Here is a 14,880-nt window from a genome sequence, read left to right on the forward strand (position 1 = left end):
TTCCTGCTAAGAGAGCTCCAGATCAGCAGGGATCTCAGACCAGGCATCCGAGCTTCCTTGTGGTGAGTGGGCCAGGGTGGGTGACCAGGCAGAGGGGAACTGGCCCCTTTCCTCAGGCAGCCCACACCTTGCCAGCTTCCTCTCCTGCCGCAGGCTCCGCCTGCACACCCCGAAGCTTCTTGCACAAGCTGTGGTCACCTCCCTCCACAACACTGCCTGCCCCTTCCCAAGGCCTTGCTAAGCCTTCCCCCTACAGACCCTCATGTTCAAGTTTCTGCTACTCAAGACAACCTTGGTGGCAGGCAGTCCTGTGACTGTACCTGCCCTGCTCAGATCTGGGGCAGAGCAAGGCACAGGTCAGACTGCAGCCACTGCCAGCTCTTTTTTTTTAGGGTTTTCCCAGATGGCTCATGAATTTCTCTCAGATTGAGTGCATGCCTTCAAGTGTTCTTTCTCAGAAACAGCAGACCATGAACTCTAAAACACGAGCTACATCAACAAAATCTTAATGCTCTCCACCCATTCTAAGTCCCTGTAAGGGAAAAGGAGGGGAGAGGGAAGCAGAGAAAGAATTAGAACCAAAACCCACCTGTCAAACAGCAGTTGGTCCTCATCTAATGAGGGAAATCAGTACACAGACTTATACAGCACGGGCCTGTACAGGCACACAAGCCGTGCACCACACGTGCACACACACATTAGGCGCTGTTGCCTTTTCATTCCACTGTACAAGTTTGGGTGACAGAAAGACAGTGGAGAGGATGGAGGGCACTGGGCACGGGTTTTGGAAGATTTTCCCCATTGGTGCCAGCCCGGAGACAGACAAGACAGGAGTGTGTGAGTCAGGAAGAGTCCTTCCTCTCCATCAGCCCCACCACACATGGCAAGGTGGGGTTCCCCTCCCCTGCCTGCTCAGCTCGAAGCAGTCGCCTTAGACGTGGTGGGGGCAACTCTGGGTCAGACCCCTGACCAGGACATGAGAGGACAACCACCACCACCACCAACCCAGCTGTGACCTTGCCCTCAGGTGTGGATAAAAGCAGCGTGAAATGGTTGCAACAGGGATGAGTGAAAGGGAGGGGGGCATGGGGAGGTGGCATGAGATTTGGAAGCGGGAGCAGGCTGTTACCCACATACCACCCACACCACACACCCCTCACACACACCACACCCACAGCACTCCCCTTCACTCCACACACACCACACACGCCACACCTCACACCACACACACACATCACACCCACACCACACCCACACCTCACCCTACACCTCACACCCACAGCACACCACACCCCTCCACACCACACACCCTACACCTCACACCCACAGCACACCACATTCCTCCACACCACACCCCTCACACGTGCCACACCCACAGCACTCCCCTTCACTCCACACACACACACCACACACCTCACACCCACACCACACCCACACCTCACACCCTACACCTCNCCACACCCCCCATACACACACCACACACACCTCACACACCACACCCCCCCCATACACATACCACACACACATCCATACCATACACACACACCCCATATCTCATCCACCACATCCCTCACACCACACATATTGCAAACCACACACTCCTCAGAACCCCGCATACCCATACACACCACACACACCCACTTCATACCCCCTACACCCACACGCATCTCACACTCCCTTCCACCACATCACACACACCACACCTACACCACACACACACCTCACACCCTACCTCACACCCACAGGACACCACATCCCTCACACCTCCTACACACCACACATACCACAGTCCCCACACCCCATACACCTTCATACACACACACCTCACACACCACAGTCCCCACCCCCCATACACCCTCATACACACACACCTTACACACCACAGTCCCCACACCCCATACACCTTCATACACACACACCTCACACACCACAGTCCCCACACCCCATACACCCTCATACACACACCTCACACACCACAATCCCCACACCCCATACACGCCTCATACACACACACCTCACACACCACAGTCCCCACACCCCATATACCCCTCATACACACCTCACACACTACACCCTTCCACACTACATTCCCCACACCCCCCAGACACACACCTTACACACACTCCACACCCCCCATACACACACCACACACACCTCACACACCACACCCCCCCATACACATACCACACACACATCCATACCATACACACACACCCCATATCTCATCCACCACATCCCTCACACCACACATATTGCAAACCACACACTCCTCAGAACCCCGCATACCCATACACACCACACACACCCACTTCATACCCCCTACACCCACACGCATCTCACACTCCCTTCCAAGTTTTGTCACCAGCCAGGACACAGTGAAGGCTTCAGAGGCAGGGAAGGCCAGCATCGATGGGCATGAAGCCCAGGACAGACCCCTGAAGGAGAAGGGGAGAGACTGGAAGAGCGGGAAGGAGCTTTGGGAGGAGGGGAAAAGACCATAGCAGAGAGCTCAGCCTGACCATGGACACGGGCAGGTGCACACCTGCAGCTATCGGGCCAGGAGGCCAATCAAGGCAAGGGAGAGAAGCTGCTCACACCCTGGCCACGAGGGGCAAAGGGAGGGGGCACAGGAACAGCAGCAGGAGAGGTGAGAAGGACAAAGAGGAAGCAGAAGGAAGGCCAGAGGAGAGGCTGAGAGGGGCTGGGCAGGCTGGGGGGACACCTATGAGAAGGAGCCTCCAGAGGGGGCTGCTCTCCTGTCTCTGGTCCGCACCAGTGAGCCCTGGAAGGAAGTTCAGGAGGGTCTTGGATGCCCAACCAGGCAGGGAACAGGGCTGCTGCCAGCCCATATGGTGTCTCTGGATCATTTTTCACCTCTTCCCCAAGGGCACTTCTACTGGGAAAATGTCCTACTGATTTTGTTAGAAGACATTTTCACCGCCATCTGTAGGATCACTTTAGTAATCAACATTCAAATCTCTGTCATCCACTGCACACACATGGCACTCGTGGGTAGTCTGCAACCTGCACAACTGTCCATGGCAGCCTGGTTGAGAAGCATCAGGCAGGGCTCTGGTCTGGACTCCCTGGAGAAGGCAGGAAGACCTCTCCCTGCTCTGGCTGCTGCTAAATTTGCGAGGATGGCCTTGCTCAAGCAGGAAGGAGGGAGAGAAAGAGGGAAGAGGTCCTGGATGTTTAAGGAAATAGCAAGCACTGCCAAGAGCCGTGCTGCCTGGGATAAGGGCTCTTGATGCGGGCTGCAGGGAAGAAGCTGAGACCACAAGCTTCTTTCTCGCTTGTGGTATCCGCTATGCCCATGGCATAGGGACAGAGACACAGGAGGTCATTCAGAGGCTGGGGTTCTCTGGCATCTTCAAGTGTCCTGGCCAAAGTTCAGAGTACTGTCCCCCTGCAAGAGAAGGAGGGGCTTCTCTAGTCCCTCCTTCCATCCCAGGGCCTGCTGCTGGAGTGTCCAGGGAGGACGGAAGAGATGGGCAAGAGGGGAGAGTGGAGGAGGCCGAGGGAGAGCTCACCTTCTGCGCACCCGAGAAGGCGTGGCCGTGACATGAAACATTAGGTCACACGGCCTTCCCATCCAGCCTTAGCGTGCCTACACATCTGCACAGAGAAGGAGAAGAGGTTGAGAGGAGAAAGTAGGCAGCGGTAGCAGCACAGAATAAACCCAAATAGCCATGGTGGACGGAAAGAGGACACAAGACAGACGGACAGACAGAAAAGGAGGGAATGAGCAGAAAAAGAAAAAATGAGACCGCAGGGGAGGGAGTGGGTGGGAGGTGAGCAGAGTCTGAGGCAGGGACGGCACAGGAGAGGTGGGAGAGGGCGGGGGCTCCCATCATGCATTTTTTTGTTTTGTGGTTGCTTTTTTGTTTTGTTTTGTTTTGTTTTTTGAGACAGAGTCTCACTCTGTCACCCAGGCTGGAGTGCAGTGACACAATCTTGGCTCACTGCAACCTCCGCCTCTCGGGTTCAAGCGATTCTCCGGCCTCAGCCTCCTGAAAAGCTGGGATTACAGGCGCACGCCACCACACCTGGCTAATTTTTGTATTTTTAGTAGAGAAGGAGTTTCACCATGTTGGCCAGGCTGGTCTCGAACTCCTGGCCTCAAGTGATCCACCCACCTCGGCCTCCCAAAGTGCTGGGATTACAGGCGTGAGCCACCGTGCCCGGCCTCATCATGCATTTTCAGATGGTCACTCAGATGCCATGTGGAGGGTGGGAGATCTGCATGAGACATGAAGGTTCTGTGGACATGGTGATGTTGTGCTTCCTCTAGGGTCCTGCCTACCAGGGAGGACTGGGGGAGGGGGTGTGTGCTGCCTAAGCCTGGTGATAAAAACCTCCAAATCTTCAATGTCCGCAGCATGAACAGTACCCTTTAGTCGTGGTACCCCTGTGTGGTGTGGAACCTGCGCAACTGAACTTTAACCTCAGGCCTCCCAGAGCAAAACTGGGCCAGGACACTTGAAGGGGCTCACAGCTGCCCACCCCCTCTCCATTCCTCCCAGAGGTTCTGCTTATGTCTGAGAACACAGAGTGCAGCATGGCCGCACGGGAGTCCCAGGCAGGATACAGGAGAAGGCACTAGAGCCCAAAGGGGCTGAGGACAGATCTGCTAAGTCATGCCCATGAGCAGGACACAGGTGGGGCTTTATGATGCCTTTGCCAAGTGGGTAAGTGAAGACTGGAGTTGCCTCCCAGCATTGCCCTTCTAAGGGAACTCCAGCTGCTCTGTCAAGCCAGTGGCTTCAACAGACCTGGGCATGGAAGGGCTGCTCCTGTTCACCTTCCAGCCTTCCAGAACCTCCCGGGCTGCCTCATGCACACAGCCCTTCCTGCTTAAGCCAGTCATCTGGGTCCCAGAAAGTGGGGTGCTGCCCAATTTTCTTGTTAACAGTAGAAGATGAGAGAGAGAGGTGTGGGGTGGGAGAGGAGCTAGGTAAGAACAACACGCCACTTCAGAACCAGGGGCTGCCTCTGTCTGAGAGACCAGACCATCCAGATACCTGTCACCAGGAGAGGTGGAGGCGGGCAGGAGGACATGGTTTGGGGTCCAGCAGGAGGTGTGCTGGGCATGGAAGGAGCAGGGGGCCCTGGGTACCTTCTGGGCTCCAGAGAAGGCGTGGTAGAAGCTAGACACGTAAGTCATGATGGCTTTCTCATCCGGTCGGGCAGTTCCAACGATGTCTGTCAAGAAAAATCTGCAGTTAAAGCCAGCTGGTTCCAAGAACACCATACACCCCCAATGTGATGCAGAAAGAAGCTCACAATACCACCAAGTCTTCTTGCCAAAATGTGGAGCCCGAATCTAACCAGCCTCTGGCGTCAACTTGCGCTTATGGGAATGTAAGTAGAGGAACACGTGACATGAAGCCCCAAAGAGGCAGACAAACCCAGGATAAGGAACTTGCTACAGGACAGTGGCCCCATTTCTGCAACAAGTTCAATGGCAGGAATAAAAGGGGTCAAAGGGAGGAGAGAAGTCCTAGAGATGGGAAAAGCTGTCAGAAACACAACCGAATGCCAGTATGGACCTTGTTCGGATTCTGATTAAAACAAACCAACACTCAAAGAAATGTCATAGGTAATTATGGAAATTTCATTATGAACTGGGTATCAAATGGAATTATCAATTTGCTAAATGTGAAAACTTCATCGTTGCCTAAGAAAATAACTCTATTTTTAAGGTATGTATTCAGAAGCATGCAGTAGTAAAAGGATGTAATATCTCAGAATTGCTTTAAGATACTTCAACAAAGAAATAAGAAAAAAACAAAGCGTGGCAAGACCTCAGTAGCCATTCTATCTGGATGATGGAAATAGGAAAGGTCATCATGCTATTCTTTCTGCTTTTGCCTGGGTTTTTACGTGTTTGAAAATTTTCCTCATGATATTTTTGAAATTTTAAAAGCTACTGGTGGCTTTGGGAGGCCAAGGCAGGCAGATCACTTGAGGCCAGAAGTTCGAGCCCAGCCTGGCCAACTTGGTGAAACCCCGTCTCTACTAAAAATATAAAAATTAGCCGTTGGTGGGTGCCTGTAATCCCAGCTACTCGGGAGGCTGAGGCAGGAGAATCGCTTGAACCTGGGAGACGGAGGTTGCAGTGAGCTGAGATCACACCACAGCACTCCAGCCTGGGTGATACAGGGAGACCCCGTCTCAAAAAAAAAAAAACCACTGATGGGGCAGAAGGGCAGGGAGCAGTCTGGACCCCACCGTGGTCTTTTCCTGTCCCCATAACCCTTTTCTAGCCCCTCAGCACTGAGCAGGTGGGGCCAAGGAGAGCACACAGGGAAGTGGCCACGGTGAGTCAGGCTCCTCCCAAGGGGCAAGCACAGAGATGGGACAAGAAGACCCAGCCTGACCCCAGTCTGGAGCTGCCAGCCCTGGCTTCATGAACCCACAGACCCCTATGCTCCCAGATGCCTCCCTTCCCCCTACAGCCCCTGCTCACCCCATCCGAGATGCTCTGCATGGGGAGAGGGGCAATGGCAGGGTCAGCGGCCAGGAAGAGCTGGGTTTCCAGCCCCAGACCCAATCTTTGGTAAGGATGTTCTAGTGTCAAACCCTGAACCTGTCCCCATCCAGGTGTCCTGGTTAGCAGCATTTGGGACACCAAGGCCTTGGTGAGGAACAGAAAAGTCAACACTCAACTTGGGCCCCCTCCTTCCTTCCCTACCCCACATGGAGCCACTTCCTCTGGCTGGGATCTGCCCAGCAAGGTCAGAACTGGACACTTCCACTACTGAGAAAGTCCAAGCCATAGTTCTCTAGCACCCTCCTCAGAAGATGCTAGAAGGAAGCCAGGGTTACAGATGAGAGCAAACACCATGCCCAGTCAGCCCCAGTCATAGCTGGGGCATAAAGGAGATGCCAAGCTCAGCCGCCCCAGAGACCACCCAAGGCTCAGAGAGTTAGGACAGTGCACCTCTCAGCAAGAGAAACTTCCCATCCCAAACTGTGTCGGACAACAAGGGCACACTTCCCCGCACCCCAGCACCTGCTACCCTGACTCCAAGGGAAAGATGAGAACCATCCTCAGGCAATCGATGCAAGAACAGCCCCTAAGCCCTTTGCAGAATCAGCTAACACCTCTCCCTCCAAAGCTCAGGGAACAATGGAAGAATCCCCAAGAGGCTGTGATCCCCATGCTCCTCAAATGCAGTTCCAGAAGACCAGGCCCTGCTCCTGTCCAGCCCTGGACTGTTGGGGTCCACCCCTTCTTAGCCGCTGAGTGACGGGGGGATGGGCAAGATACACAGAAGGAAAGCGCCTTTCACCTTCGGCATCCAGCATCTTGGGGATGTCCAGGTACTTCTCTGCCACATCAAAAGCTGTATTCAGATTTGTGAGTGGATCATCCTAGAGGGAGAAGAGGAGGAAGGGATGATAAAGTGAGAGCCACAGCAAGTCACTGGCTACTCCCAATTGGGTGGTCACCCAAACTGGGGAGCAGAGCGACTTTCTCCCAGCCCCAGCTTGATCCTCAGGGGAAAGTTCCAGATGTGGAAGGCTGGTCTCACCACTGGGGCTCACTGGTTGGAGGTTTAAAGCATTCTCTTTCCCCCTTCAAGCTTCAGAGTGTCAGGGAAATGGGGCGAAGTAGTCTGCAGCCTGAGTCGGGAGTAGGAAGGAGTTCCTCAGAAATGTGTGCTAGGAGCAGGGCACTGGCCTAGTCACCATCCATCCTGGCTTCTGGTTTCAGCTCTGCCTCCAACCAGTGGGACTCGTGGGTAGATAACCTGACCTTAGCTTCTCCATCCATAACTCAAGAGTTGGAGTAGGGAGCTCTAAACTCTAGACTAGTCAAGATTCGGAGCAGGACCCCTCTGGTGCTCACATTCCATGAAATTTGGAGGCTCCTTTAGCCACAGCTTTGGACTCTTCTGGCTTCTGCTACTTTCTCAAGAACACTTAGCAGGGATTGGCAAGGATGTTGAGAAGCTGTAATCCTTGTGCGATGAATGCAACATAAACGTAGGTGGAATGTCAAATGGTACAGCTGCTGTAAGAACAGGATGGTGGCTCCTCAAAAAATTAAACATGGGATTACATGGTCCCACAATTCCACTTGTGGGGAGATACTCAAAAGAATTGAAAGCAGGTTCTCAAAGAGATTTTTATACCTCCATTGTCCACAGCAGCATTATTCACAGTAGCCAGGAGGTAGAAGCAACCCCAGTCCCCATCGATGGACGAACAGATAAGCAGAACGTGGGCACACGCACAATGGAATATTATTCAGCCTTAGCAAGGAGGGAAATTCTGACATACACTGCAACATGGATGAACTTTGAGAATGTTATGCTAAGTGAAATAAACCAGACACAAAGGACACAGGCCGGGCACACTGGCTCATGCCTGTAATCCCAGTACTTTGGGAGGCCGAGGCAGGTGGATCGTTTGAGGTCAGGAGTTCATGACTAGCCTGGCCAACATGATGACACCTGCAATTAAATACAAAACACCTGCTAAAAATAGAAAAATGAGCTGAGTGTGGTGGTGCGTCCCGGCTACTCGGGAGGCTGAGGCAGAATTGCTTGAACCCAGGAGGCAGAGGTTGCAATGAGCCAAGATCACGCCCCTGCACTCCAGCCTGGGCAACAGAGTAAAACCTCGCCTCAAAAAAAAAAGGCCGGGCGCGGTGGCTCAAGCTTGTAATCCCAGCACTTTGGGAGGCCGAGACGGGCGGATCACGAGGTCGGGAGATCGAGACCATCCTGGCTAACACGGTGAAACCCCGTCTCTACTAAAAAATACAAAAAACTAGCCGGGCGAGGTGGCGGGCTCCTGTAGTCCCAGCTACTCCGGAGGCTGAGGCAGGAGAATGGCGTAAACCCGGGAGGCGGAGCTTGCAGTGAGCTGAGATCCGGCCACAGCACTCCAGCCTGGGCGACAGAGCCAGACTCCGTCTCAAAAAAAAAAAAAAAAAAAAAAAAAAAAAAGGACAAACACCATATGCCTTCACTTTTATGAGGTTCCCAGACAGAAAGCAGAATGGTAGCAGCCAGAGGCTGGGGGCAGGAAAGAAAGGGGGATTACCGTTTAGTGGGTACAGACTCAGTTTTGCAAGAAAAGAGTTCTGGAGATGGATGATGGGAACAGTTGTACAATAATGTGAGTATATAGAATACCGCTAAACAGTAAGTATATTTAAAAATGTTCAAAGTGGTAAATTTTGTTTCATATATTTTACCACAAGTTGTTTTATAAGTTTTTAATGCAGGGGGTAAAAAACCTTAGTGGAAGAGTTTCTGGCTGGGCCCTTCTCCTCCATTCTTGGTTCCCCAGACTAACCTAGAGCAAGCTGGTTGTGTCGGCCCAGGACTCAGTTTCCCTGTTTGCTAAAGGGAGAAATATAGGGTAATAAAAAGATAAATACATCATCCGGGATGTTTTCAGGAGGAAATTGTTCTAAACAGAGAAAGTGGGGTCCTTCTGGGAAAGTCTCCAACAGCAGCCAGGAGGGTGAACACTGACAAGTAGTCAAGGTCATTCCCATCCAGGGCCTTGAGCAGCAGCTGCCAGTGCTCAGGTCCAGGTACACACACACCCACCCCACGTGAGTCCCAGGGACCCCAGGGCCCCATGCCCACCCATGGCTGCTGCAGGAACGAAGAGCTTCCCAGTCAGAGCCCCTCAGCCCTCTCTCCCTATTCCTCAGCACCAGCTGGTCTTGCAACCTCCTTGTTCTCTGGAAGGGTGTTCCTGGTTCACTGTGTGTGCTAGGATTTGGGCTGGATTTTACTGATGATGATACTGAACTAAAAAGAGTGGAAGCAGGCCGGGCGCGGTGGCTCACGCCTGTAATCCCAGCACTTTGGGAGGCCGAGGCGGGTGGATCACAACGTCAGGAGATCGAGACCATCCTGGCTAACACAGTGAAACCCCATCTCTACTAAAAAACAGAAAAAATTAGCCAGGCATGGTGGTGGGCGCCTGTAGTCCCAGCTACTCGGGAGGCTGAGACAGGAGAATGGCATACACCCGTGAGGCGGAGCTTGCAGTGAGCCAAGATTGCGCCACTGCACTCCAAGCTGGGTGACAGAACGAGACTCCATCTCAAAAAAAAAAAAAAGAGTGGAAGCCAGGTGTGGTGGCTGTGACTGTAATCCCAGCTACTTGGGAGGCTGAGGCAGGAGGGTCACACTGAGACCAGAAGTTCAAGACCAGCCTGGGCAATACAGTGAGACTTCATCTCTACAAAAAAATTACAACTAAAAAACAGAAGGGGGCTGGGCACGGTGGCTCACACCTGTAATCTCAACACTTTGGGAGCCTGAGGCAGGCAGATCACCTGAGATCAGGAGTTTGAGACCAGCCGGCCAACATGGTGAAACCCTGTCTCTACTAAAAATACAAAAATTAGCCGGGCATGGTGGTGGGTGCCTGTAATCCCAGCTACTCGGGAGGCTGAGGCAGGAGAATTGCTGGAATCTGGGAGGCAGAGGTTGCAGTGAGCTGAGATCGCACCATTGCACTCTTGCCTAGGCAACACAGCAAGACTATGTCTCAAAAAAAAAAAAAAAGGCTGGGCATGGTGGCTCATACCTATAATCCCAGCACTTTGGGAGGCCAAGACAGGTGGATCACCTGAGGTCATGAGTTCGAGACCAGCCTGACCAACATGGCGAAACCCCATCTCTATTCAAAATACAAAATTAGCTGGGCATGGTGGCGTGCGCCTGTAATCCCAGCTACTCAGGAAGCTGAAGCAGGAGAATCACCTGAACCCGGGAGGCAGAGGTTGCAGTGAGTAGAGATCGCACCATTGCACTCCAGCCTGGGCGACAATAGTGAAACTCTGTCTCAAAAAATAAAAAAATAAATAAATAAAAATAAAAAAACAGAAGGGGAGACCGAGACAGCGAAACAGGGAGAAATTGGCAGAGATAAATAAAAAGACAGAGAGGGATAGTGTGTGGGAGGGTGCTAACTGGGTATCAGAAAGAACCCCTGGACTTTCACCTCCCAAATGGCTGACGCTTCCAAATTCTTCAGAGTAAGGGAGGGGGCTCCAGAGCCACGGTCAGCACAGACCCCTTTATGTGGGGATGTCCAACAGCTGTGGAGGAACTGGCCACTGACACCCCAGCATACTCAAGCAGGGACAGAGATACGTGCACACCTGTCACCAAAGCCCATCGGCTGAATAGGAAGTGGTGATGATGCCTTCAAAAGAGAAAACTGCCACCTCTAGGATATTCCCCCTTGGCCACGTGTGATTTGGCCACACAGCTTCCCAGCAGGACAGGAAGTTTCTCTCTTTTTTTTTTCCTTGCCAAGCAGCTGAGGAGGTGGGCCAAGGATCCTCTTCCCCCAGGAGGTTAGCTGGGGAAGGGCTGGCCCCTGCTGTGGAGCCTCTCCTTCAGCAGATGGGCCCTTCCAGTGGACAGAGGCCTCAGCCCCAAGCTTCAGGTGACGGGGCAGTGTGTGTGGGGCTGGCGGAGGCGGGGCGCAGTACAGGGAAGCAAGTAGGAATCTGCTCCTTCCCTCCCTCAAGATCCTTTTCGGCAGCTTGCTATCCACCCGCCCACAGCCAAGGGCCTGCCACCACCACAAGTTGCACAGCAGCTCCTGCCCCAGCAATACTAGACCTCTCCTGGCCACTGAGAAGCAAGACGCCCTTCCTGGAGGCCCAGGCAAGGCAAGAGCTACACCGAACACTGTGTTCTCCAGTGTCAAGGTGAAGTAGAGGCACATAAGTCCAGCCACTCCTTGAAGCCTCCCTTGCCAAGAGATTTGAGCACAGATAGGCGACATTCCAACCCCAACTCCAGGTCACCAACTGGGGGCTTGGGAAGTGCCTTTCCCGGGATGGCCATGCCATTGCGGCCTCTTGGCACCAAGATGGACCAAGAGGGAACTTGGAGAGTGTGGTCAGAGGGTCCAGGAGGGAACCTGGAGAGTGTGGGCAGAGGGTCCAGGAGGGAAGCTGGAGAGTGTGGGCAGAGGGTCCAGGAGGGAACCTGGAGAGTGTGGTCAGAGGGTCCAGGAGGGAAGCTGGAGAGTGTGGTCAGAGGGTCCAGGGGGGAACCTGGAGAGTGTGGTCAGAGGGTCCAGGAGGGAACCTGGAGAGTGTGGGCAGAGGGTCCAGGAGGGAACCTGGAGAGTGTGGTCAGAGGGTCCAGGACAGGTTTCTCCAAGGTCCAGGGCAGTGTCATCCAACCAGCTCAGACACTGAGAACCACCATGAGGCTAGAAACACAGCTCCCACTCCCACATCTGTCCCCACTCCACACATCCACTCAAGAAAAATCACTGCAGCTTCATGCTGAAGGCAGGAGTGAAACCAAAAGAAAATCCCCCAGCCAAACTTCAGCAATAAAGGAAACCAAATCCATGGATAGGATAAGCTGCCCAGGACCGCACAGGAAGTCAAGGACAAGGCGGGGATGAACTGTCTCTTAGAATATGTGTTTCCTCTTTACAAGTCCCGGAAAAACAGAAAGGAGAAACGTCATGTACCATTCCATCCCTCTGACCAAGCTGCTGCCGCAGCTGTGATATTTTTCCTGGCGGGCTGTGTATGTGTGCAAGAACACACACACCACGCACAAGGCTAATGAAGTTGCCCTAACAGGGAAGGTGTTTTTCTCTTCACTTTCAGTTGGAGCTCTGTCTGGCTATTCTAAGAGGCCAACACCGCTCAGGTTGGACCATGGACTGTCACAGAAAGGGTCCTAGTCCTGCTATTTTCCCACCCCACCTGCCAGGGACCCAAAGTGGGAGGTCAGGTGGGCACACATACCTTCCGCAGCTTCCCGTAGTCAATCAGCTCGGGCCGGTGTCGGTGGATCAAGGCACAGAAGCCGAGGCCATCCTTCCAGCTGCCCGGGGAGAGAGAAGAAGGGGTAGGCTGGTAAATGAGGCTGAACAAACAGGCAGCCAAGCACTGACCAGGGCAAAGCAGGGGCCTCCTGGACTCCAGAGAGATGAACACAGAGCTTTCTGGGGCAGGAGTTAGAAGACAGGACGGGAAGGGACATTTGTTCCTGCCACAATCCCAGGCACTGGGGTCAAGACTTTGCGGCGGGGTTGGCAGGTTGAGATAAATCTGCCATATCCAGCCCTACCCCCAATCAAGGCCTATGGCTCTGTTCCAGAGTCCTGGGCTGGGACTTCCTGGACAATTTCCTTGGGGGCGCTCCCAGTAGCAAAAGCATCAGCCAAAGTTATATCAGGCAGCAGCCATAAGACACTGCAGGGAGAAAGACGGGGCGATTCAGAGGGATGGTGACACCCCCTTCCCAAGGAAAGCTACTTCTTCCACCAACAGTCTCCACTTTGTTCTAAAGCTGAGACTGAGCCAGTCAACGGGGTCTGGGAGCTCCCGGGGGAGGCAGCCTGGTTCTGAGAGAGCCCCTCGGCCCCCAGCACTCACCTTATGTGGAAGTTCTGGATGTTGACGTTTTTGTAAGGGGCCGTCTTTCTTTGACACCACAGGAGCAGCCCTTCCTTGGCTGAAGTCTCTGTGGGGAAGGGGACGGGCAGCGAGGTCAGAGGGCTGACTCGGTGGAGGAAGGGATGCCGGCTCATGGAGGCCCCACTGTGACCCCCTGATGCCAACCCTCCTTCAGAGGGCTGAAGGAGGAGCCCTGGCCATCAAGTCTATTCCCTTGACAAAGTTTGAGAAGTTATTTGAGAAACAGAAAAAGCAAGCTGGGAAGTTTTTCAGAGCTAGTTGTGCTACACATATAAATTCTGAGATAACAGTTTTTCCAACTTCAAGAATTATCTCCCCCTACTCCTTTTATTCAAAGAAATGGTAATGATACAAAATAAGTCAGCAACCTCTATCAGGTTGAGGAGGAAGGTTTGATTGATCTGGGAAATCTACACATCCAGGGGTCTCCAGACAGGGGATCCCACAGCCTGAGGGGTGCACACAGCTGAGTGAGAAGAAAGCATTAGGACTCCTAGACAGATTTTGTTTTTAATCTAAAAAATAAAAAATAAGGTCTCCCTATATTTACTTCATGGATCAATACTGCTGCCCTGTGTGTGTGAAGGAGCCACGTGTCTGTGAGTTTAGGCAGGCAACTGAGGGGACTCACGGAGCTCCCAGCACAGAAGAAAGACTGCAAACCACACTACCCCCCGATATGCTTTGGCTGTGTCCCCACCCAAATCTCATCTTGAATTGTAGCTCCCATAATTCCCATGTGTTGTGGGAGGGACCCAGTGGGAGGTAATTGAGTGGTGGGTGTGTTCTCATGGTAGCGAATAAGTCTCACGAGATCTGACGGTTTTCTAAGGGGAAACCCCCTTCACTTGGCTCTCATTCTCTGCCTGCTGCCATGTAAAAGGTCCCTTTGCTCTTCCTTGCCTTCCGCCATGATTGTGAGGCCTCCCCAGCCATGTGGAACTGTGAGTTCATTACACCTCTTTTTCTTTATAAATTACCCAGTCTCGGGTATGTCTTTACCAGCAGCGTGAAAACTGACTAATATACTCCTGTGTTCATGCCTGTGAATTGGAGGTTAAGGTACTCAGTGGACTGGGTTCATGAATGATCTCATTTATTTTCAATGCACCAAATGGACTTTAAAATGACATTCAAGGGTTCCTACAAAGACCATAACCACCTAAGCAAAAGCAGACAATTTAAAAATTGGCAAAGCTAGTGCTTCTACTTAGCTTAAGCTCTTCGTCAGCTAAATCATAAGAGTAACACAATGATGACTTCAAAGCTGACAGGAAGTCCACCCAAAAGAATCAAAATCATCAAGAAGGCTATTTGAGAAATGGATTTACTTCCACTGTCATTAACAAGAACCACACGCCAGGTGACTACTATGACCCTCTTTCCGACCACTTCAACCCTAAATACCAAGTACCCATAAACCAAACTTGGACCCC

General features: G+C 52.6%; 1 protein-coding gene across 6 annotated transcripts in view; it reads right to left on the reverse strand.

The window, feature by feature from the left end:
• The window catches only part of ACTN1 (actinin alpha 1), a 107,333-nt gene that overhangs the window by 22,644 nt on the left and 69,809 nt on the right, over positions 1 to 14,880 (reverse strand). For all 6 annotated transcript variants that reach the window (XR_003120518.1, XM_025392537.1, XM_025392540.1 and 3 more), the window contains exons 5-8: positions 13,403 to 13,490; positions 12,770 to 12,848; positions 7,299 to 7,380; positions 5,120 to 5,205 (exon numbers count right to left, since the gene is read on the reverse strand). Coding sequence is in view for 5 of the 6 variants with exons in the window: in XM_025392537.1 (XP_025248322.1) it covers positions 5,120 to 5,205; positions 7,299 to 7,380; positions 12,770 to 12,848; positions 13,403 to 13,490 (335 nt within the window). In the remaining variant the exon portion in view is untranslated. The remainder of the gene's footprint in view (positions 1 to 5,119; positions 5,206 to 7,298; positions 7,381 to 12,769; positions 12,849 to 13,402; positions 13,491 to 14,880) is intronic.

Source organism: Theropithecus gelada, chromosome 7b (genome assembly GCF_003255815.1).
Source record: "Theropithecus gelada isolate Dixy chromosome 7b, Tgel_1.0, whole genome shotgun sequence".
Classification (NCBI taxonomy): Eukaryota; Metazoa; Chordata; class Mammalia; order Primates; family Cercopithecidae; genus Theropithecus; species Theropithecus gelada.